The 26,053-nt window shown below is 43.7% G+C and overlaps 1 protein-coding gene across 1 annotated transcript; it reads right to left on the bottom strand.

Moving 5' to 3' along the window:
• Positions 1–1,843: 1,843 nt before the first annotated feature.
• On the bottom strand, positions 1,844–25,611 carry LOC134650647 (pre-mRNA-processing factor 40 homolog B). Its single transcript, XM_063505583.1, has 18 exons — positions 25,477–25,611; positions 25,168–25,392; positions 24,605–24,760; positions 24,115–24,263; positions 23,425–23,582; positions 22,984–23,108; positions 22,480–22,628; positions 22,291–22,402; positions 22,067–22,192; positions 20,875–21,004; positions 19,783–19,889; positions 19,194–19,299; positions 18,174–18,403; positions 14,802–14,999; positions 13,292–13,396; positions 10,185–10,334; positions 2,755–2,921; positions 1,844–1,987 (listed from the first exon to the last, which is right to left on the bottom strand). The coding sequence occupies exons 1-18, from the start codon at positions 25,477–25,479 to the stop codon at positions 1,891–1,893; spliced, it is 2,493 nt and encodes an 830-aa protein (XP_063361653.1). The 5' UTR covers positions 25,480–25,611; the 3' UTR covers positions 1,844–1,890.
• Between the last annotated feature and the right edge of the window lie 442 nt (positions 25,612–26,053).

The raw sequence follows: 26,053 nt of genomic DNA on the forward strand, positions 1-26,053 counted from the left end.
ATTTGAGCAGCGTGCACTAAAGCCGCTCCTATACGCTTGCATTTGTTTAACATGCACGCCGCACGCCCCGCCCCGCTGTACGCCCAACTCGAGCGTCCACTAAGCCCTTACACTCAGTTTTAGCGTATGTCATCCCTCATTTCAAAATCCTATTTCTGCTGTGTAATTCTGACCATCGATATCATATTGACTTCCCCCATTATCTTTCCTTCATTATAATATTCTTAGGGCCACTTGCACCATCCCACTAACCCGAGGTTAAGCGATTAAACCGTTAACCAAGTGTCAAATTGTACTGGTAACCACAGTAACTCCAGGTTTAACCGGTTAACCCCGGGTTAGTGAAAAGGTGCAAGTGGCCCTTAATAGTCGACAAGATTAAAGAGAGCAGCAAGATAATGACGACGGGCCAAACCGCCGAATATAATCCAGGGGTTCTCAAAATGTTAGTGTTTTGTTTATTCTTCATCCGTGGAAGAGTGTTGTTGGGGCCAGTGCTTGGGCTCGTGCTGGTCCGGCGGCGGCGGCTGCGGCAGGGGGGTGTCACTCCGCAGTTTAGGTACATTTGGCCGGCGCGCCCATCGGACAGGCGTATGGCAGTGGGCTGCCGCTCGGCTCGCACGATAGTCATGTCACGTGGCGCTCGCGCAAAATTGAAAATACACAATGGCTTCGAAACTTACTTCCGTGAGAATCAGACATACTATGTATCTCCGGATAAAAAAATGTATGTTTACATAATCAACGTTTGTAATTCCTACATATTTATCTTAAAAATAATAAATCAGTGGGTATAAAGTCTATTTTTTTATTCGGTAGATTAAAATGACATTTCATAGTATGAAATGAGCCAGGCATCGGAGTTTTTGTCGCATGGTAAGACTAATAGCAAGCTATGGAGTCGACATTTGCCATAAATGTAAACTCTTATTCATACTCATACTCATTTATTTAATTTATCTTAAAATGCCTTTAGAGCGGTCGGTCGGTCGTGTACGTGTATCTTAGTCGAATTATATAAAAAAATATTTTTCTATTACATTATGAATTCATAACTTCACCTATTTTAACATACAAATATACAAACTACATCGCTGCGAAAGACCTAATGTCATGTAGGTACTGACCGCTGATAAAATTGATTAGTATTTGTCATGTGTCAATCACTGGTGATTGCAAACGTAGTAGTTATTTATATCTGTAAGTGGTAAATACGTTGTGAAATATTCCATAATTAATTATTATGCCTAACCCAGAAATAGCTGCAATTTTGGCATGGATAGAGTCATACAACGATTTACAATATGACTATGAAAGATCTGCTATAGTGTGCTTGAGTTGTGAAGTACAACTCGCCCAATTGAAACATACATTTATTGCAACAAATGAGGTTTAATAAATTAAAATAAATTAAACTTATATACGTAGTAACTATTTAGTAATCTGATCTCATATTAAATAAAATTAATCATGAGTATGAGTATGAATAAGAGTTTACATTTATGGCAAATGTCGACTCCATAGCTTGCTATTAGTCTTACCATGCGACAAAAACTCCGATGCCTAGAAATGACACATGATGTTCATACTATGAAATGTAATTTTAGTCTACCAAATAAAAAAATAGACTTTAGGTATAAAAACTTGTCAAGTGATAACCCCGTGCCGACACTCACAGCTCGGTCATAAAACTGCGGCGCGCAAAGGAGATTCACGGTTCGTGCGCGGTTATAAGTTTCAATTTTGCTTGCAGGCGGCGATATAGGTGTAATTTTATACCTAAATCTGACTTTTGTGAAGGAGTGAATTTTCTGTACGGTAGTACTATTAGTTATTCTGTGGCTGCGGGCGCGGGTAGGCGTTGTAGATGCGCACGTGCGTGACGCTGCGTCAGTCCGCCTCGTGCTCGTGCAGCTGCGCCAGCAGCGCCGCGCGCCGCGACTCCAGGTCCGCGTCGCTCCACGCCGGCGCCGACGCCGACGCCGCTCTGCACCCACACACGATACCAATATCAGGCCTGCGGCTCGTCGAACGTTCAGCAAAAGGTACCGATTTCGGTAAATCTTATGTGTTAGAAAAAGAGTCCTGCGGCTCGAGATTGCAATCTAATACAAACAGGAAGGACGTCGAGCGTGGGCGGAACTATTCGTTCGTTTTTTTAGCATTAATAATAAGGTAAACAATCTTGATGTGTCTTTTAATTGAAAAACACATTTTAAAAATAAGTTACGGTAAATATGTAACATTTATGAATCTAATACGATCGTTTATAGTCTTCTGCTTTCATAAGTAATAGTTATTGATTTTTAAAAAGTGTTTTTCAATTAAAAGACATGTCAAAATCGCTTACCTTCTTTCAAGTTCTTTCTAATGCTAAAAAAACTATAGTAAGGTTACTAAAATTTACTAGCTTGCTATTATCTACCACTACAAGTGCTACTCTCTGCCCAGATTACCGATTAGTCGCAAGGAACGAAAAAAAATCTAACAAGTTCAACCACTGGCCGTAACTTGCTGAGTTAATTATTCAAAATATGTATCTCCATAATGGGTTTGACAACTGTTAAAGGTTGGCATAGAGGGCGCCATCATAGCTTGCCCCATTTTCTATGAAATTTGGCTTAAAAACAAAAAAATTAGACACAATTCTAGGGATTGACAGAGCAAGCTATGATGGCACCATCTGCTAAATACTTCGACCCCATTATGCAAACCTACGATTATCTTACAACGGTATTGGGTGAGCGGGTATACCTGTCCTTGTCCTTCTTGTCGCGTTTCTCTTTCTTCTTCTTGGGCTTGTAGGCGTGGTCGGAGTCGGCGGCGGGGGAGGCGGGCGCGCTGCGTTTGCTCTTTTTCTTCTTTTGCGGCGGCGGCGGCGAAGAGTCCGAAATACCGCCTTCCTCTGGTGACGCTGAACGCTACAACCATAATATACTGTTAATTTCCATATTCTTAAGGATTGGGACCAGATATCGTACAAAACTGTTTGCAAGAGTCCAAAGGTTACGGTAACCGCTTACTATCAGGGGTTTGTTTGCCGCTCACGTGATATTAACATTTTCGACGCCGTGTCAAACACAAAGGCTGTCACGCTGACGCCACGTCACCGAAGTGTCAGAACTGAAATTGAACTTTATGCATATGCACATAGGTCTATGTTGCTCTGTGGTTTGTGACCGATTAATCGGTCTTTGGCGTTGAACCTACGGTGCGGATATATCGGTCATTGGCGTCCAAAAGGTTAACCAATGTAGTGAGGTGGGTACCAGGGATGTTGCGAATATCCGTGTTGACTGTATGGGGTTCGTATGAAGGAAAGGCCGAGGTTCTAACACGAAGATGTATTTCGAAAAACACAATTACAAAAAAATGTCGCGAGAGCGTATGTGCGTAGGCTCGCGGCCAGCAGCGGACTGCCCCGCGGTGCATAGTAACAAGTTGCATTAGATATGCTACAAACAAATATAAACCTTAATACTAAGGAGTTAAAAGCTAATTTAACATGACTATGATTTTTCATAAGTAAAACATAACTAGGTACAGATATAACGAGCGCATCGCCAACACTCCCCACCCCAGTGCTGTCTCAGCACTAATTAACTAAAGAGATAGGTGCGATGCGTGCCGTAGACCGACGCCAAGTCCCAGTCTTGGTCTTCACCTCCACCAACCTTATGCGCCCGTCCTTACCGGCGAACACCTGAGTGACCAAACCTCTTGGCCACATGTTGCGAGGAGAGTTCGGGTCCACAACAAGAACCAGGTCGCCCACCTGCAGCGGCTTACTTTCCTCGTGCCATTTCCTTCTTGGTGTGAGGTCGGGAAGGATCTCCTTCATCCACCTCTGCCAGAACATATCGGTTAGCCGCTGAGCTGTACGCCAATGTTTCCGCAGGTACAGGTCAGAGCCGTCAAAAGAACCGATAGTGGGCAGATTTGACGACGTGCCAAGAAGGAAATGGTTCGGTGTGAGTGATTCCACACCTCCATTTTCCACAGAGACGTGCATCAAGGGACGACTGTTCACTATATTCTCTACTTCCGCCATAAGCGTGCTTAGAACTTCGTCCCGTGGTGCACGCTCATTTAAAACTACTTTTAGAGACGTTTTAACGCTACGAATTAGCCTCTCCCACGCCCCACCCCAATGGGGGCTAGCGGGAGGGATAAAAGTCCACTCCATACCTTTGTTGGCACCGTAGCTTTTCAGCTCTTCGGCGTTCAGTTCCTGCATCGATCGCTGCAGCTCAGTGCAGGCACCACGCAGGTTTGTCCCATTATCGGAGAACAGGTGTGATGGCCAGCCACGCCTGGCCGCCATCCGACGCAGCGACATTATCAGCGAGTCCGAAGTCAGAGAGGAGACTAGCTCAATGTGGATCGCGCGCACCGTCAGGCAAGTATACAAAACTCCATACCTTTTCTCGCGTCGTCGTCCCACGACGACCTCCATCGGTCCGAACAGGTCTAAACCGCAGTATGAGAATGCGCGCTGATGGTGCGCCATTCGTGCCCTCGGTAAGTTCCCCATTCGCGGAATACGCGGTTGACACTTACGAATTCTGCACAGCATACAGGATGATGCTACGAACTTCACGGTTGGTCTTAGACGTAAGATCCAGAACCGTTGTTTTACCTCATTAACTATGGTTTCTTGGTTCCCGTGCGCCAGCCTCACGTGATAATCTCGGACGATCAACTTACTCACCTGATGCCGACCATCGAGTATCACTGGCCTCTTAACATCAATAGGTACGTCTGTTACAGCATCAATGCGGCCGCTCGCTCGCAGCAGACCATATTCGTCCAACACCGGTGACAGAGAGAGCAATCTACTAGAGCGGTGCAATGGCTTACCATTTTTAATAGTGGCGATATCTTCGCCGAAGGACTCCGCCTGTGCGTGCTTTATAAGCAATCTTTCAGCTCGTTCCATAGTACCGCAGTCGACTTGACTCTGAGTACCTTTGCATCTGTTGATAAACGCTAGTACCGTAGCTGTGGCCCGCTTCAAGCGCAACCAAGAAGAAAACCGCAATGGGTCCGGTACAGCCAGTCCAATTGAACCGTCGTGTACGACAGCAACACATTCAGGCGACGCGGCGTCTGACTGTGACAAAATCACATCTTTTGGCCATAAGGATATGTCTTCATATAAAAAATTCGGACCCGCGAACCATTCATCTAGTTGAGCGTGATCGAAAGTCTCCCGCGTAGCTAAATCCGCTACATTTAGCTTTGTAGGTATATAATTCCACTCGTCTACGCGGGATAACTCATCAATCTCGCCCAACCGGTTCGCTTCGAACGTTTTATATGAGCGCGTATTGTTACGCACCCAGTGCAACACAGTTGAACTGTCGCACCAGAAGTAACGCCGCTCGGGAACTATCTTGTGCTCCTTACCTATTGTATTAGCCAGCCTTGCGGCTAATAGTGCAGCTTGTAACTCGGCCTTAGGTACTGTCAATGGTTTCACAGGCATAACTTTACATTTACTGGCAATAAAGGCAACTTTAATGCAACCATTTATCTCCCAACGCCAATAAGCAACAGTACACATAGCCCGAGTACTACTATCACAAAACACATGCAATTGTAAGTTATTATAACCTACCTTTGCCGTACGCGTAGCGCTTGTAGCTTCTGCTACGGATTCGTAGACCTTCGTAGCGCATGACGTAGGCGCACCGTTGCCAGGCGCGATCGTCGATAGCGGCAACGTCGCGCTCGGGGTACCAGCAGATGCTCCGCTCGGGTGATCTGCCGTCTCGCTTACTCGCACAGATGGAGACTCGACATCTCCGTGGTTGTGATTGCGAATAGCTGACTGATAGCACCTTGGTATACGTATGTCGCTAATTACCTTAAGTAGGTCAATCCATTTTCGCCACTTGTTGTAAATAGCATCCGGAATGTAATCATTCCATTCTACATTTAATCGCCAGGTATCCTGCAGCATAATACGTCCCTGAATGGTGAAAGGAGATAAGAATCCTAAGATATCGAAAATCGACATTATTACCCTAAGCATAAGACGCTTTGTAGGACGCTCATCACCGTTGACAATACTTTCGGGAATCCGTTTTAATGATAAGTCGAAAGTTAACTTATCATCGACTGGATACCATATTAGCCCGAGAGTACGCTCACCTTGTTGCTGCTGATCGACTTTAAACCTTACGGCCGCTGTACCTAAGGTTTGATTTGGCAGACTATTTAAAACTGAGACACTGTTGCTAGTCCAGTTTCTCATCTCGAAACCGCCGGCACTGTGAATTGAATTTATATTTCTTACCATTTGGATGGCCGAGGCTTCGTCTGCAAAACTGTCTATGTAGTCATCTACGTAATGCGAATTACATATCGCATCGACAGCTTCCGGCATAGTTGACTCGAACCGTCGCGCGTTCAAGTTTTTGATAAACTGACTAACAAACGGACTGCAATTAGCCCCAAACGGCAGTGATGTCATTACATACGTTTTTAGTTGGTCAGTAGGCTTGTCCCTCCATAGGAACCTTAAAGCGTGTTGATCTTCGGCTCGAATCTTGATCCTTAAAAACATATCTTTGATGTCACCGGTTACTCCAATCTTGTTTTCCCTAAAGCGTAACATAATACCAAATAGTGATGACAGCAAATCGGGACCTGTTAATAAGAAATCGTTTAAACATAAGCCGTTTACCTTATTTGCCGAGTCGAAGACCAAACGCAGACGTTTTTTGTTGACGTTATCTACTCCAAAATGAGCGAGATACCATGTTTTGGGCCTCACCTGAGTATCCGACAGCTCAGATGCGTAATCATTTTGAAGTAAATGAGTCACGCGCTCCCGATACCTATCAGCAAAACCAGAGTCCTTGATCATTTTATTTTCGATACCTTTCATCCTTTTAAGAGCGCTAGGATACGAGTCAGGCATGGATGGGTGGTCCTCCTTCCACGGCAGGCCGACGTGCCAGCGGCCGGCGCGCAGCTCCGCGGACTGCTGCAGCTGCGCCACCGCGCGCGCGTCCTGCGCGTTCTGCCGCGGCGCGCACGTCACGCCCATCGTGTCCACCTTGAATGACAGCCGGACCTCCTCGTGGATCTGCCTTAACAGATCGATACCCTCTGAGGTATCCGTCGTGTGCTCCGACTCTGAAATAAAAAGGTTAGACTCGACCTGCGTGGGCGGGCGGACGCCCTGCGGCACGCACACCTTCCCATGAGCGCACCAACCCAAGGGAGTGAGGCTAGCATAACCCTCGTTATTTTTACCTTCTCTAATTTGTAAAGGCATCATTAAATGATAGTTGTCTTGACCTATTAAAATCTCAGGTTTTGAATCGGAAGTACATAATTTACCTTTAATATCTTTTAAGTGAGCAAAGTTAGCACATTTTAAAAGTGATAGACTTTGTAACGGTACACTCAAATCGTCTACACTACGCGCCCTTACATTATGCACCTTATTGTCTATACCCGTAATGTTCACATTCACAATGGTAGATTCGCGTACTAATTCGCTGCCGACAAACGCACCTTGTGTGCAAAACGTGCTAGTACGTCCAGTTAATCCCGCGCGCCGCGCTAATTTCGAACTTATTAAACTAACCGAAGAACCACCGTCCAATAAAGCCGTAGTCGAAAATACACCGTTAGGTCCATTAACGCTGATACGTACTACTTTCAGCAACACCCTTTTATCACTTGCGTTAATATGCGTCAAAGTCTCAGGAACCGATTTGGATTCGAGGTCTTGCTGCGCTGACGCACTCGTAGTAGGACATGTTGTAGAACTCGAAGGGCCCGATGATGATGATGACGCAAGCGGTGCCTCGATCTTGTTTACCGTGTAGTGCAGAAGTCGATGATGTGCTTCGCCACAATCGTCCTTATCGCAAGCAGGCGCAAGGCACGATTCTCGTTCGTGTTTAGATAATAGGCATTTATAACATAGCCCGTTTTTTCTAACGAATTGCCACCTTACTTTGCGCAGCGCTCGTTTGAATTGTTTACAATCAGTTATCTTGTGAACAGATGTTCGGCAAAAAAGGCATTTCTTATCACTTCCTTCGCCGTGCACTAATATTGTGTGGTTACGTGTGTTGTTACTGTCTTGAGTTTTATGTTTGTAACTCTCACTTTTTGTGGCAATATAGGTACTTGCAGTGGTTGAAATCTTGACTGCCTCGTCGTTAAGAAAGTCAGACATGATGACCAATCTAGGTTTTTTACCATCTTTGATTAAATTAAAGCTGTAATCTGACCACTTCGATATTAGTACTGTCGGCAGCTTAGATAAAATAATGGAAACTATGTTTACCCTCTGTAGGTGCTCCTCTTGACCGACTGCTCGTACTGCTTCCACGTAGTTTTGAACTTTTAACGCGAACGTAATAATGTCTTTGTGGTAATCTTGGTGTAATGGTTGAAGCTTTTTAATGTCGTACAATATGCGGGAAATGATGCACTCGGAGTTACCATATCGTAGTTCCAACGCCGAGATGACTTTCTCAGGTGACGTGGCACTTATAAACAAAGCGTTGACTGCATCCTTAGCGGCTCCGCGCAAACATTTTCTAAGCCTCCAAAGGTTCTCCTTATCGGTGAATTTACATAGCTCAGTGGACTCGTAATATGCTTGTTTAAACTGCAACCATTCTAAATAATCGCCAGAGAACTCGGGGAGATCTTTTGGCGTGCTGAGTCGACTGAGTAAGCTGGTATTCGGTGCACTGGCAGTGGAGATGTTCTTCACAGCATCGGCCATAACTTGTATCGCATTGTTGAGTGCCATGACGGTGCCGTCGGGCGGCGGCAGCGGAGCGGGCGGCACGGGCGCCGGGGCAGGCGCGGGCGTGGCGGCGCGTGGCGCTGGGCCGGGTACGGGCAGCATATGTGGCATTTGCTGATGCAACTCACCCATGTTAATAATTCCATTATCGGGGGCTGGCTGCAGATCGTCTTGCGGTTCCAAGTTGCTCTGATTATCCACCCAATTTGCGACGTGACTTCGAGAATAGCTCCTTCGACTTACTTGTGAACCGTACTCTTGTTCCTCGTCGTCCAGCTCTGCTAATTGAGCATCCAGAGTCTTATCGATGATCTCCATCTGTATGGCAGCTTTTTGTTTTGCGGCTTCTAATAAAAGTTGCTTCTTCTTTGCTGTTCTAGAAGCCGATGAAGTTCTTGAGCCCTTGCTGCTAGAAGCTTTGCTGGCATACGAAGCAGAAGTATGAAGCATTTTCTTGCGCAATTCTGCCGCGGTTGGTTCAGACTTCACGCTACCCTCCGTTGTTTTTATGATAACTAAATCTTTCGGAACACTTGAAGCTGGCTTAATATCTTCCAACCTGGCTGTAGAACTATGACCATAAGGTGCTTCACTCGGCTGGCCCGTTTGAGACATCCTTTGTTCTTCTTCTAGAAGCCTCCTTAATTGTTCTGCACGGCGCGCTTTCGACCTACGCGTTTCGATCGTGGTCGGAGTGCGGTGCATGGATCCGGTTTGAAGACCACTTTGTTGACTGTATGGGGTTCGTATGAAGGAAAGGCCGAGGTTCTAACACGAAGATGTATTTCGAAAAACACAATTACAAAAAAATGTCGCGAGAGCGTATGTGCGTAGGCTCGCGGCCAGCAGCGGACTGCCCCGCGGTGCATAGTAACAAGTTGCATTAGATATGCTACAAACAAATATAAACCTTAATACTAAGGAGTTAAAAGCTAATTTAACATGACTATGATTTTTCATAAGTAAAACATAACTAGGTACAGATATAACGAGCGCATCGCCAACAATCCGCATCCGCATCCGCAACCGCGGAACTTCCGCATTATTTTCAACATCCGCATCCGCATCTGCATAAAATCGATGCGGATACAGGTCGGTACAGGAACGTCTTAGCATCGGCGTAAATGCTAGATTGCTAGGTAATTTAGTCATTAACCAAAAAAACCTATTAGAAATGAGCAGTCAAGCGTGAGTGGGACTTAAAGTACGGAACCCTTGGAACGCGAGTCCGACTCGCACTTGGCCGGTTTTTTGAAAAAAAAAATATTACTAAAATGTAATATTTGACGTTTTTTATGGTACTATCTTGACATCCGCATCCGCGGATGTGAGCCTTTAAAAATCCGCATCCGCGGATGTCAAAAAATCGGCATCCGCAACATCCCTGGTGGGTACTCACGGGCGCGGGCTCGTCGCGCGGTTTCTTGTGCTTCTTCTTGGACTTCTTGTGTTTGCGCTCCTCCGAGGTCCAGGAGGCGGCGCTCGCGGCGCCCGGGGACGCCGAGCGCGGCGCCGGCGCCGGCGTGCCCGACCGCGACCTGGACGGCGACTGCAACACGGCATATAGTTTGTAGCATGGTCTAATAAAACATGGTCTTCTCTTCCCAGAGTGTCACTTGCCTACGTCACAATAACATTGCCACTTTATTTCAACATAACATGTTACATGGGTACATTATATCTATGGTTAATAAGTTAAAATATTTCTTTTAAATTTTATAATTTTCATTTATATGTATTTTATCTTAAATTTTACAATAACACGTCATTTTTAATTATTCGTTAGCAATATCTTCCGATTCACGAAAGAAATTTCAGACGTTCGGGTAATTCTGTTTACACTACTGGCAACACAGGATAGCGCTGTCACATTTGACAATCCGCCATTTTGTCCCTGACCGTCATCCTTGTCGAACGCGTGTTAATTGTTATTTCCTTCTCGCTCAGTGTCAGCAGTCGCAGTGTTTTCCAAACTTTTCACGTCGTAAGCTTGGTAATTAATGTTTTGTTACGAAAATGGTTGGCTGCTCTATTCGGAACTGTAAGAGTAGGAGTGAAAAGTGCTGTATAGATTTGTTTTATTTTACTATGTTTCTTCATGAATAACTTAAAATTAATGCCGTTAAAATAATTTTCACCGTTGGTTAAAATTCTCCCACATTTTAAAGTTTGAGAACCTGTAAACAGCATGATGACGTAGGCAAGTGACAGTTAGGTCATTCGCGAATCTCGGAAGAGAGTACCAGGCGGAGTATATTATTATACCATGGTTTGTAGCTTTCTAATAGACCCCGAAGGCTAATCCTATTGTCTATTGTTCAGTAAAACCGCACGTGCTACTTACCTGCAAAAAAGGGTCCTAGTTATTCTATTTGGCACACGCAACGCAACGCTCAAAAAACCAGTGTAGGTGCGCTCTCCGATAACGCGCCTTTGTTACGCATCTCGATGACACATTTTAGACTGGTTCTGTAGCGTTCGACTCGCCGGCACTCAGTAACCGAAGTACCGATTTTTTATGCAGGTGGTTGTGGCACGTGGCACGAGCGGTTTTTCTTAACAATAGACAATAGAATTAGCCTTCGGGGTCTATTAGAAAGCTACAAACTATACGAAACGTGCACGAGGGACGCTGACGCCAGTCACCATATGTTGCGTAAAACAAATGTTTGGCGGTATCGAGCGTGCGTTCCGTGGCCGTCTGGTAATATTTGTAGATACCGGCACCAGAGTTGAGGTCGCGCACACACCAACAAGTAGGTAAGTAATGTAATAACAGAGAGGATTTCAAATTAGTATTTTTTTCAGATGATTGTAGGTTTGATAGGTCTTCCACCTACAGCTACATCTACGAGGGGCGTTCAATATATAATGAGAATGAGATGCAAACTCTTTAAATATTAGGAAAGTAAATACTGGCCGGTAAAGCTAATCTACCTAGCTGATTGCCCTGAAAAAAAAAGTAACTGTTTTTTGTTTAAAAAAAAAAATACGGCGATTTCTTTGCGATGCTATTGAGTACGTTAGCGAAAATGGAGAAAATTGAACTGCGCGCCGTTATCAAATACTGCCGTTTGAAAAATTTTTCTACGGCCCAAGTCAATTTAGATTTACGGGACACTTTAAGGTCTAATGCTCCTCCGTATTCGACAGTCGCACGTTGGTGCGCCGAATTTAGACGTGGAAGAACATCGACCATGGATGACCCCCGCTCCGGACGCCCTACTACAGCAGTAACTGAAGAAATTGTGAAAAAAGTCGAAAACTTAGTTTTGGCGGATCGTCGTGTCACGGTTCGTTTTATTGCTGAAAATGTAAAGATTTCAACGGGGAGCGTGCATAATATTTTACATGAACGCTTGGGTATGAAAAAGGTATCAGCGCGTTGGGTACCCAGAATGCTTACTGACACACAAAAACAAACTAGAGTCGAGATTTGTCAAGAAGCTTTGGACCTGATACAGCAAGACCGGGAACTTTTTTTGGCGCGATTTATAACAATGGACGAAACATGGCTCCATCATTACGACCCTGAAACGAAACTGCAGTCTATGACATGGAAAAGGCCATCATCTCCAACTCCGAAGAAATTCAAGGTGGGCCCATCTGCCGGTAAGGTCATGGGCTCTGTTTTTTGGGATGGTAAAGGGGTCGTAATGATTGAGTATCTCGAGCATGGAGCCACTATTACGGGCTCTTTATATGCCAAACAAATAGCAACATTGCGCAATGAGATCCGTGAAAAACGGCGAGGTAAACTGTCGAAAATTGTGTTGTTCCATCAGGACAATGCACCGGCACACAAGTCCGCCGTTGCAATGGCTGCAATACGTGATGCTGGGTTCGATATCCTTAAGCATCCTCTGTATTCACCAGACCTCGCCCCTAGTGATTTCTACCTATTTCCGAGATTGAAGGAATGCCTAAGAGGCAAAAAATTTGAAGACGACGACGCGGTAGTCGCTGCAGTACAAGATTTTTTAAGTACTCAAGATGAAACCATTTTTAGAAATGGAATTTTAAGTTTAGAAAAAAGATATACTAAGCGTATTATGCTAAAAGGTGACTATGTCGAAAAATAAAATTACATTTAATAAAAGTTGTATATAACATACTCATTCTCACTTTTTATTGAACGCCCCTCGTATGTTTGAGAAACAAATGCACAAAATAAATCAATTTTGAATGAGTAGATAATTGTCTTCTTGCACATATCACATAACATTTTACATAAAATGTTTAAAAACTGTGCCTATTTGAATCTCAAAAATAAAAAAGAACACGCAGCCCATTTGGAGGCACGCTGCGCACTTATTTTTTCATTACGCGTGCTGAAAACTATTCCTTTGTGTGCCTATACAATCAATTTAGAGAAGCGTCTTCTGAGCATATAGCATTGTAAATATATACTGAATTACATATATACGACAATCTTAAACAGAGATGTCAGAGACATGGGCACCCAGGCGGGGCGGCGCGAGTCTCACTGTAAAAAGAGAAACTTACCAGAGATTGTGAGTGTGAACGCTTCTTTTTCTTGGAGCGCTTGGCCTTCCGCGGCTTTGGGTGGTGATAGTGCATGCAGCTCTCCTCCTGCTCGTGTTGGAAGTCCTGCAACAACAAAAAAATATTTAATAATAACTTTTAGTTCTCCAGGTGGGTACATATTGCCGGGAGCGCCTCTTAAAGAGCCCGTACCATGAGTCACTGACAGTGTCAAAACTGACATATCGTCGCTATACTTACTCAACCTCATATCTGCAACAATAATTTGATGGAAACGTCGCTTTTCTTTAATTCGGAATACGGGTGTTTTTGTCATCAAATGAGTGTTGCAGATACGAGGTTGAGTAAGTATAGCGGCGATATGCGCTATCGACGCTGCGCTACGTAATTTATTTTCTATACATCTCGCTCGCACTAATATGCCAGTACGAGCGGGTTGCATTGAAAGTAACGTTCTCGATGGCGTTTGTCAGTGCCAAACTGGTGGTAGCCATACAGGTGTAATGTCACATATAAAATGTAGAATGAAATGATTGAAAGACTGTGTAGCCACTGAGGAGCACCCTGTATGTAACTTTGTGGGTTATAATAATCAGTCTAATACAAATATATTGGTGTAATAGCTATTCTGTAAACAGAATCAAGATTGGTAAGTCTGACTGACTTACCAACTTATGCTAACATTAGCATGGATTTCCAAATTGTTTAGTAGACAATTTTTTTAATTACCCAAAATAATTAAAAGTCAACAGTGCAGACTTAGATGGACCACTTTCGTTGTACGACATCATCATCTCCTAGCCGTTTTCGGCCACAGCGACTGCTATCTACCGCTGAGAGCGTCGCTGGTGCGCTCTCAGGTGACTGACATAGCCAATCTTTGCAGCAAACGTACGGCCACACTCGCTGCAGGTCAGCACCCCTCCGACGTAATTATATATGATGGCCACAGGTGGTCTGGCCTTTAGCTCGTCACGCTTAGTCACAGAATAACTAATAGTACTACCATACAGAAAATTCACTCCTTCACAAGTCAGATTTAGGTATAAAATTACACCTATATCGCCGCCTGCAAGCAAAATTGAAACTTACAACCGCGCACGAACCGTGAATCTCCTTTGCGCGCCGCAGTTTTATGACCGAGCTGTGAGTGTCGGCACGGGGTTATCACTTGACAAGTTTTTATACCTATACCCACTGATTTATTATTTTTAAGATAAATATGTAGGAATTACAAACGTTGATTATGTAAACATACATTTTTTATCCGGAGATAGTATGTCTGATTCTCACGGAAGTAAGTTTCGAAGCCGCTGTGTATTTTCAATTTTGCGCGAGCGCCACGTGACATGACTATCGTGCACGCCGAGCGGCAGCCCACTGCCATACGCCTGTCCGATGGGCGCGCCGGCCAAATGTACCTAAACTGCGGAGTGACACCCCCCTGGCTTAGTGTCGAGCTCTGAGCGTGGTCTGAGCGTTCTGACATAAAGTGCGAAGGTTTTGTTACCTTGTATATCCTAAGGCGGTCCTCTTCACAAGGCACGGCGGCGAACTCCGGCGCCTCCAGGTCCAGTTTCTCCTGGACCTCGCTCCACGGCAGCTGGTGGTCCACGTTGGCTTCGCTCAGTGCCCATTTGAACGCGCTGTCTAGCTTCTTTTGAGCCTTGGATTCTTCTTTCATCTTCTCTTTGTTTCTTGCTTCGGCCTGTTGTAAATTTTTTATGTATAAGCATAGAGAAAAAAATACATAGTGCTCACTCCATACATCAGTTTTAGTACCAGAAAGACTATTAGCATCTAGCATCGAGTAGCGGAACTATCAGTACTGCTACATCTATTGTTAAGTAGTAGTACTGATAGTTCCGCTACTCGATGCTAGATGTAGACACTGAAATTAATAGTCTGAACTGATGTATGGAGTGAGCACTCTTGTCTTACTTATTTCTCTATGGTATAAGTAGTGGTATTAATGGTAGATAAGGCTAATTATAATGAAATAAGAACAGTAGTTTCTACTTCTACATTTCGAACATGTTTCGAACGACATACATAGTTGCATACATATATGACTAGATTGATTTGAGCTGCTGCTATGAATGAATTTCCAGTGATGCTTGCGTAAAAGTTACTCGCATGTGCTATAATCACATGTGGGCTATTTGCTAAGTACGTGTTTATTGGCTATAGGTAGTTTAGCAGATCGCGCATGGTGCGCAAGTAGATGGTGCTAGTTGAAGGTCGAGTCGCTCGACTCATATACCACTCTATATCGACGTAGTTAATAACTTAAAATATAAGTAATCCCTCACTGTACTTATATTCATGGGCAAATTTAGAGGAACGCAAAAAAAGGTTTGATTACTGGATAATTAGTAGGTAATGAAACTTTTTTTTGCGTTCCTCTAAGTTTGTCCACGAGTGTATAAACTGCGCAAGGGCATTAAGTAACTTGCACATCAATTTGAATTTTAACTCTGAGGGGAATTTAAACCCACGCGCAATGAACTTCCGTGCGAGAACTCGCATGCGAGTTTCATTACATTGCGTTATTTCATCGTTCGGATGAATTGTTGTAACCGCAATGGTCCGCAATGTCACATACGAGTTCGCGCGCTGTGTAAATCAGCCCTAATTATGCAGGTGTGTCATACAAACCTTCTCGAGCAACGAGTTGTAGGTGAGCTTGACATTGCCGGCGTCCAAGGCGGCAAAATTGCTGTCCTCGCACACCACGGTGGCGAACTCCTCGAAGCTGGTGTCCGGCTTCACTTCAACTATGTGGGAGTGACCTCACCTTCTCTAGCAACGAGTTGTACGTGAGCTTGACATTGCCGGCGTCCAAGGCGGCCGACTTGCTGTCCTCGCTCACCACGGTGGCGAACTCCTCGAAGCTGGTGTCCGGCTTCACTTCAACTATGTGGGAGTGACCTCACCTTCTCTAGCAACGAGTTGTAGGTGAGCTTGACATTGCCGGCGTCCAAGGCGGCCGACTTGCTGTCCTCGCACACCACGGTGGCGAACTCCTCGAAGCTGGTGTCCGGCTTCACTTCAACTATGTGGGAGTGACCTCACCTTCTCTAGCAACGAGTTGTAGGTGAGCTTGACATTGCCGGCGTCCAAGGCGGCAGACTTGCTGTCCTCGCACACCACGGTGGCGAACTCCTCGAAGCTGGTGTCCGGCTTCACTTCAACTATGTGGGAGTGACCTCACCTTCTCTAGCAACGAGTTGTAGGTGAGCTTGACATTGCCGGCGTCCAAGGCGGCAGACTTGCTGTCCTCGCACACCACGGTGGCGAACTCCTCGAAGCTGGTGTCCGGCTTCACTTCAACTATGTGGGAGTGACCTCACCTTCTCTAGCAACGAGTTGTAGGTGAGCTTGACATTGCCGGCGTCCAAGGCGGCCGACTTGCTGTCCTCGCACACCACGGTGGCGAACTCCTCGAAGCTGGTGTCCGGCTTCACTTCAACTATGTGGGAGTGACCTCACCTTCTCTAGCAACGAGTTGTATGTGAGCTTGACATTGCCGGCGTCCAAGGCGGCAGACTTGCTGTCCTCGCATACCACGGTGGCGAACTCCTCGAAGCTGGTGTCCGGCTTCACTTCAACTATGTGGGAGTGACCTCACCTTCTCTAGCAACGAGTTGTAGGTGAGCTTGACATTGCCGGCGTCCAAGGCGGCAGACTTGCTGTCCTCGCTCACCACGGTGGCGAACTCCTCGAAGCTGGTGTCCGGCTTCACTTCAACTATGTGGGAGTGACCTCACCTTCTCTAGCAACGAGTTGTAGGTGAGCTTGACATTGCCGGCGTCCAAGGCGGCAGACTTGCTGTCCTCGCACACCACGGTGGCGAACTCCTCGAAGCTGGTGTCCGGCTTCACTTCAACTATGTGGGAGTGACCTCACCTTCTCTAGCAACGAGTTGTAGGTGAGCTTGACATTGCCGGCGTCCAAGGCGGCAGACTTGCTGTCCTCGCTCACCACGGTGGCGAACTCCTCGAAGCTGGTGTCCGGCTTCACTTCAACTATGTGGGAGTGACCTCACCTTCTCTAGCAACGAGTTGTAGGTGAGCTTGACATTGCCGGCGTCCAAGGCGGCAGACTTGCTGTCCTCGCTCACCACGGTGGCGAACTCCTCGAAGCTGGTGTCCGGCTTCACTTCAACTATGTGGGAGTGACCTCACCTTCTCTAGCAACGAGTTGTAGGTGAGCTTGACATTGCCGGCGTCCAAGGCGGCAGACTTGCTGTCCTCGCACACCACGGTGGCGAACTCCTCGAAGCTGGTGTCCGGCTTCACTTCAACTATGTGGGAGTGACCTCACCTTCTCTAGCAACGAGTTGTATGTGAGCTTGACATTGCCGGCGTCCAAGGCGGCAGACTTGCTGTCCTCGCACACCACGGTGGCGAACTCCTCGAAGCTGGTGTCCGGCTTCACTTCAACTATGTGGGAGTGACCTCACCTTCTCTAGCAACGAGTTGTAGGTGAGCTTGACATTGCCTGCGTCCAAGGCGGCAGACTTGCTGTCCTCGCACACCACGGTGGCGAACTCCTCGAAGCTGGTGTCCGGCTTCACTTCAACTATGTGGGAGTGACCTCACCTTCTCTAGCAACGAGTTGTAGGTGAGCTTGACATTGCCGGCGTCCAAGGCGGCAGACTTGCTGTCCTCGCACACCACGGTGGCGAACTCCTCGAAGCTGGTGTCCGGCTTCACTTCAACTATGTGGGAGTGACCTCACCTTCTCTAGCAACGAGTTGTAGGTGAGCTTGACATTGCCTGCGTCCAAGGCGGCAGACTTGCTGTCCTCGCACACCACGGTGGCGAACTCCTCGAAGCTGGTGTCCGGCTTCACTTCAACTATGTGGGAGTGACCTCACCTTCTCTAGCAACGAGTTGTAGGTGAGCTTGACATTGCCGGCGTCCAAGGCGGCAGACTTGCTGTCCTCGCACACCACGGTGGCGAACTCCTCGAAGCTGGTGTCCGGCTTCACTTCGAACTGCTTCTCCTTGAGGATTTCCTTGATGACCTTCTTCTCGTCGTGGAAGCGCGCCTTTAGGTTCTCCACGTAGAACTTGAATAGGTCTAGTGGGGTTGAGCCTGTTTGACCTGGAATTAAAGTTGTTTGTAGGTACATAATACATACTAGAAGTTCATAATTTTACATAATACGTATCTTTTATACGCCGAGATCTTCTTGTTAGTTGAATAAGGTTTATATTTAAAAGTACATATCTCCTCTTCTTCCTCGCGTTTGTCCCGACATTTCTTGCCACGGCTCATGAGAGCCTGGGGTCCGCTTGGCAACTAATCCCAGGAATTGGCGTAGGCACTAGTCTTTACGAAAGCGACTGCCATCTGACCTTCCAACCCAGAGGGTAAACTAGGCCTTATTGGGATTAGTCCGGTTTCCTCACGATGTTTTCCTTCACCGAAAAGCGACTGGTAAATATGAAATGATATATAAAAGTACATATATATTATGAAAATTCAATAATGTATATTGCAAGAATAAAATTAGAACATGTCTCTCTCTCTCTCTCTCGATTTTTGGATGTGCTATTTTATGATGCCGTTTTATAATTTTTATTTCAACTTGTGGCTCTGTGAGCTGTAGACCTCGCGAACCATTTTGAAAAAGATCTAATAAATCATCAAAAAAATCCATATCGTTATTGATGCCATGCGGACATACAAAAGCATTTTTGCCCAAACTGAAAAGGAGACGCTTCGCGCGCGTTCGGTCAATAAATGATGAAAATGAAAAATGAAAATATTTATTTACATTAATAAATGTTACATAGCAAGGTAACAGGTTGGGACTCCCTATTAAGTATATTATACCTGTATCAGGAATGATGTGCCGGCAAAGGTGGATTATTACAATTATTATTCGTACCTAGCATGGCAGAGAAGCGCATGTCAGCCGATATGACGGGGTACAGCTCCACCCACAGCGACATGGACGTCAGCTTGCCCTCTTCGTGTAAACCGTCCAGCAAGGCCTGTTGGTCCAAACCATTAACACATTCATTGCCACTCAGTCAAACAAGACATCCGCGCCAAGCCACAAAAATTTCGTCATATAAAGCTGTAGTAGCACGATTCCGACTATCGGGTCGTCCAGCCTGGGAACGAAATCATAAAATACCCGATAGTCGGGTTTTCGGCACTGAATGTGTTAAATCACACCCATTGCGCTACTTTGATGAATCGAATTTTTTGGCTAAACTTTTTGTTGTGATAATTACCCTGTGTTTGATGGCTTATATAAAATATTGTACTTCTGTGGTATCCACATGTTATTAATATTAATGTTAATATAGAAATTCTACTTGAAAAGAAGTTGGTTGTAATGGCCAACTTTTCTAAGCATGTGTTTAAGAATATTTTATTTCTTGCATCATAACATAAGTCAGGTGCTAAGATTGTGTTTCTTAAAATATTTAACTTCTCAAACATTCAACTGACACTAAAAAATATCATACCAAAAAGTTATCCCTGTTTTTCCTCTGCTGCCGTTTGTTTCTCTTTTTGAGCTGTTCTTTTTCTTGCAAATATTCGGCTTCCATGTTCTTTATGTGCTGTTCAAAAACTGTAAGATTTTAATAAAAATATGTTAGTCATATGTATAGGTATATGTGTATGTGTAAAGTGTCATTTAATAGAACTTGCTAACTATGTAAACAAAAGTTACTAGTAATTTGACATTCAGTGTCAATTTTAGTATGGCGTGGCGGTTTGTTTACATAGTTAGCAAGTTCTATTGAATGACACTTTAGTCATATGTACATGTGTATGTAGGGCTAGCAAAAGTTGATATGGTAGAGATATGATTATAAGAGACACTTTGGATATGCAAAATCAATAACAAATTATCAGGCGACAATGGCAACGTGTATTAGGGTCAGTCGAACATAAGATATTTTTTTATTTCACACATTCAATATGGAATATTACGCCAAACTCTGCGTAGGTGGCGCTCTTCCCATAATAAGTCACAATCTAAGGGTCTACCGTAAACGAGAGAGTCGAAATTTTATTATCTAACCTCTATCACTCTTGCATATTCGAGCGATAAAGAGGCAGATAGCTGAGTTTCGATTTCGCGTTTCCCGGTAGACCCTTTGTAAACAAACCGCCTTAAAGTATCAATGTCATATTTGATTGTCTGTGAAAACTTGTCAAAAACAGTTTAAGGTACAGTATGTATAAGTTACTCTATGGTATACTTACGTCGCTAATACTGCACTCTGGCGGCAAAACATTGCAGTAATACTCCCTATTGATTATATTATTTTTTCTTTCGCAGTAAAGTATACCTAAGTTGTAGTTAGTTAATATAACTTGGTGTTGTTATGAGATGCCGAGCGAAAGACTCGTCATGCGTGACACTATCATGTAATATGTGTCGGTGTAACCGCCATTTTGTAACGGCGTTATTCATAAACGTCTGCTAAGTTAATCAGCTGACGATCAATCGTTTGATCCTCTCTAAGGCATAACGACAGATAGGGACAAACGACGATCATCAACTGATTAAGTTAGCAGCCGTTTAGCCGAATAACGCCACTTGTCACCTATGAGCGCGTCCTCCTTGTCCATGCCGAGCAGACTGACATCGTTCTTGAAGGCGGAGTTCTCTAGCAGAAGCACCTGCGCCTCGCTCCACGTGCTGCTGTATGTGATCTCGTTCATGTTCTCCAAAACCTGCAATTACATGTAGGGCCACCGGTTAAACCTGGAGTTACCATGGTTACCAGTACAATTTGACACTGGGTTAACGGTTTAATCCAGTGGTTCCTAACCTTTTCAGTCCGGTTACCCCTATGACTAACTAGGGAACCTGATTTTACCCCTCCTCCCAATGGTAATAAAAAATAAAACGTGTACGTTTGTTGTGTTGTATTGTTATATTAGGTTAGCTTATTACCCCCGTAAAATACCAGTTTTACCCCCACGGGGGTAATTACCCCCAGGTTAGAAACCACTGGTTTAATCGCTTATCCCCGGGTTAGTGGGATGGTGCAAGTGGGCCTTAGGGATAAACCCTTTCAACGCCATGCCACGCCTATATCGTGTGCGGCGCGTCATCGTGAACCTTGTCGGAATGCACGAAGTTTGATAATAAGCCAGCGCGCGTCAGTTGACGTCTTTGGCGTTCAAAGGGGTTAATACTAATATCGCTCGCAGTTAATACATAATTGTCTATTACATACATACATAATAATAATACATTTTCCATCGTATTTTCACGGAAATGTACGAACGCGTCTTGCTATTTCAGTCAGTCTCGGTACAAAAAGTACTGAGGTTAGTGAGGTTGACAGAAGTAGCATGACAAATACTAACGTTTCCGAGAAAATACGATGGAAAATAATTATGCACTATATCTGTACGACGTATTGTCATAGGACGGACACGCCACAGTACGGAAATAGTTTAACCCCCATTTTCATAACACTATAGAAGCCTCAATTACTTAATTTATGTTTTATCCCTTTCTTACAAATACATAAGTTTTAATTACAGAATAACATACGATTTAGCTAAATTCAGTCTTGCAGCGCATTTATAAATAAGGCCATTAGTGTCTATGTGCGCCGGAGCCGCGTGACATAGGTACCTGACATAGCAAGGGCCAAGCCAGCAAATTTTCCACTTCCTATTTCACTCCCTTAGGAATGTATTTCTGAGTTAAAAATGTCCTATGTGCAAGCTCTACTAGTATGCTATGATGTTATGAAGGTATGAACTATGTGTTAATTTTACCTGTGCCAACATTTTCATGTTTCGTTTCTTCAATGCCTTAGCTTCCTCTTTCTCGCGTTTTGCTATCGTAAATATGCAGTCTTCAAAAATATCTCTACGATCTGACTCTGGTACACATCGCCATATCTGTGAACATATATATTGTCACACTTAATTACAAAATTAAACTTCTGAAAATATTTCAATGTAGAACTTAGTATGTTCGTATTTCATTGGAAACATACCTCTAGGTTGCTAAACATGTCATCGCATTTGTAATACTTTGTCATGGACGTCACACGGTCACAAGTCAGCAAGAATTCTTCAAGATTTTCGCGATTTTTCTTTGTTTTTAACCTGGAATAAATCAATAAATAAGTAACTTAATTTTCTGGCATAAAGTAGTAAATAATCAATTAAAATATGGTATATACCTTAATTCTTCCCTCTCGTCTTTGATCTTCTGTGTTTTGTATGCATTAAAAGCTTGTTTTTTCTCATTGAGTTTTTTAAATATTGCATACCGCGGGTCTTTTGATATAATTTTCACGCATTGTTCCCATGTAGCGTTTGATGAAATATTCTGAAAAATGTCGTAAATTACTATTAATATATATTAACCTCTCTCTTCCCACCATAGTGATCTTCAGCAAAGAGAATCAAAGTTAAATTCTAAATTGAAAATTTCTTCATAGCATTGGCATTGGTCATTTTCTGCATGGCATTTTTATACTAAGCTAAAAGCAATATTTGCATTTGGAGTAAAACTTGTTAATCCTTTATAAGACATAAGTCAGAAATTATGCAAAATTGAACCCTATCACTTTGAACCATCATGTTCAAAATCAATGTGGGAAATATATTCCCTCTACCTACCTCTAGCTCTATAAAGGCTTAAATATAATGCCGTAAAGTTGTAGAAATGTATCTTTACTTACTTTATCTTTGAGCAGTTCTTTGAAAGCCTCAATAGCTTCTTTTTTATCCTTGTACTGCGGTTCAGCCACGGCGTCGGCTGCTTCCCCAGGGGCCTGAGCTGGTGACGCTACATCTTCTGGCTCAACTAAAAATAAACACATGTGTTTCTTAACCTTCCAGTTATAAGAGACTTAAAAAAAAGTCTCACTTTGTGTGGTAAGGTACAGCAAATGTCATTTCAGATCTAGAGAGCAGAGCCCAACTAGGAAAGTAAATCCACTTTATAAATCATTTAAATCATAAATCATTTATTTTTCGTGATAAACTAGTTAAACATACAAAAGTAACATGATAAAGGTTAGAAATTCATAATACAGAATACCGCAGCCAAATAACACTAGACCCTACTCATAGACTCCTAGTGTTGTGTTCTTACACAGACAGGATATGGTAAAACTCACTGTCATCTGGTATAGGTATAGAGCCAACAATAGAGGGGTCTATAGCCGCTAGGGTCTTGGCCATGGCTTCATCAAGGGCCGAGCTGCCAGTGCTGGGCACCGCTGGAGACCCTGGCAGGGGAACCTCTCCAGGAGGCAGGTCTCCATTCAAAGCTGCTCTGTAATGACATTGAGTAATGTAACAAATATAAATTGCTTGTTTTTGAAGAACTAGTACCTGATAAAACACCTGCCTCTCTATAAAAAATTATAAAGACTCATTTGTAGCTTTCCATCAGAGAAGGGTCCCTATATTCATGTGCTTTTTATCGGAATTTCAGATGGAAAGGACCTTGGCAGCGTCCTACATTTCAGCTACCAGCAAACAGGCCACGTCGAGACACTAGGCTCGTAGGGTAGGGGGCGCAGGGGCTCCACCAGGCGCTCAGCAAACGCCTATGGGAGGCCACACGTGACCCTCGCGCGCAAAGATTGGCCATAGCAATCCAGCGCGGGAATGATACCTGCATGATGGGCACCCCTACCATGGCACAAAATTTTGATAGGTATTTTTAGTATTTCAGTTATTTTAATTGTAGCTAGTTTTAGTTATACATGTATATTTGCCATCAAAGTCATAGAAAACAATTTTCGGAAAATTTTAATGTAATCACAGGTGAAAAAAAAACATTAAATACTTTTAAAACTTACTGAGCAGCTTCCTCTGCAGCAATCTTATCTTTAATCTCCTGCAGCTCGGCAGGCACCACCCAACTAGATTCTTTGGTCTCAATGTTGTGGTAGTACAGCCGACCAGCATCTGTTGTATACTCTTTCCACACACAGGCGGAAAGCAGTTTCTAAAAATAATTTGTAAATTTTTTGTCATAAAATTTGTTTTGTTATTAAAATATTCCATAGGTCAGGCCAATTAGAATGTATGAGAAGGGAGTATTTGGGTTATTGAATAACACTTTGAAATGTTGTCTTTGAATAATTACGGAAATAAATGGGTGATTTTCGAATTATCCATTATTCTGAATTTCCCACATTTGGAACTGACCCAGAACTACCCAAATACATTTTAAAGATTTTTCTTCTCTCCTCCACTCTTAATGTATTTGAAACATAATAACATGTTTACACAATAATTTCTTTATTGCAAATAAAAATGTCAAAATCTTGAGTCATGGTTAAATACCTCAGCAGGAGTTTTGAGATCATCCGGCTTTTCCCAGAGACTCTGCTTAGACACAGAATTGTAGTAATATGTTCTGCCATCAGGAGCCTTGTGCTCTGACCAGGGACTGGTGTGGTTTGAGATCGGAGCAATTTCTGGTGCTGGAGCAGTTAGATCCTGAAATTTAGCAAAAATTTACAGTAACTAAATGTCAATCCTAACAAAAAAAATTGCTAGAAAATTTATTTATCTGATTGATGTGAATTTATATAGCCAATTCACTGTTACAGGTTCCATAGTAATAAAAAAAAAATCTGTATGACTTTCACATTAAACATGCAAAGAATAGCTGTGTTGTTCTAGTTCATGAGACTCTATTTTGGGAAATGTTTACTATAAACTATTACAATCTGCAAATAGTCCACCCCTTTGTGAACCAAAGTGTTGCACATTGAAGGGATCTTAAAATTTCTGTGAGCGTTGCAGACCACTAGGACTACATACTTACAGCTCCAGCAATCAATTGAAATGTTTGAAAATTGTAACCTCAAAATTAATAATGCTGTAAAATATTGTGGCCTTACGGGTTTAAATGGTGGAAACCCCGGTGGAGGCATCGAGAACGGAGGTATCATAGGTGGAAAACCCATAGGTGGAGGCATCGCAGCCATCGTTGGAGTTATCCCCGGCACCGGTGGCATCGCCACTTGCGGCGGCATCGGGGGCGCTAGCCCGCCTAACATCGGCGGCGGCAAGAGCGGCGGCGCTGCCATCAAACCTGGCGAGCTAGTGCCAGTGCTTGACGCGTCCTTTAAATAAAAAGTTATACAAAACGGCATAAGAAACATAGACAACCATAGAAACACACGACTCTAAAGCATGAAATAACTTACCATTTTAGTAAAACGAACTATAACACTTGAGCTTTCTTAGCATGTGATCTCAAAATAGTGAACTGTGTAGGAAAATAATGAATTTAATTCGGTTTCTATAAGATTGCTTTATTGTGGGATCGAAACGTCAAGCTGTAATTTGACGTTGACGATTCGCACCACAGATATAATAATAAGAATACAAAACAGATAATAAATACAGACATCATTCACTTGACATTATGGCTTTATATCGTTTTAAAGCACCTTTACTTGCATACAATTTTAAAACTTGGTATGGATCGTATAGTCAATAAGGTCCCTTTAAGCCATAACAGACTACCGCACGGTCGGTAGTCTGTTATGGCTTTTATAGGCGGATCTAGAGTTAGGCTGTCTATGGTTAAACCGGACGCTTTCAATTTGACAGGTGGTGTAACGTACCGTGCAGTGCTACATGAGTGCTACAGTAAATATTCCGATAAAATAGGCGCCACTGTCTTCGTGCAGGTCAGAAAAATATACGATACGATTTTAGTTCTGCGATTTCACACTGGCATTTGAATATTACAGAACAACCTTGACTATTGATTTGATT

The sequence above is a fragment of the Cydia amplana genome, chromosome 1, assembly GCF_948474715.1.
Source record: "Cydia amplana chromosome 1, ilCydAmpl1.1, whole genome shotgun sequence".
NCBI classification, from domain to species: domain Eukaryota; kingdom Metazoa; phylum Arthropoda; class Insecta; order Lepidoptera; family Tortricidae; genus Cydia; species Cydia amplana.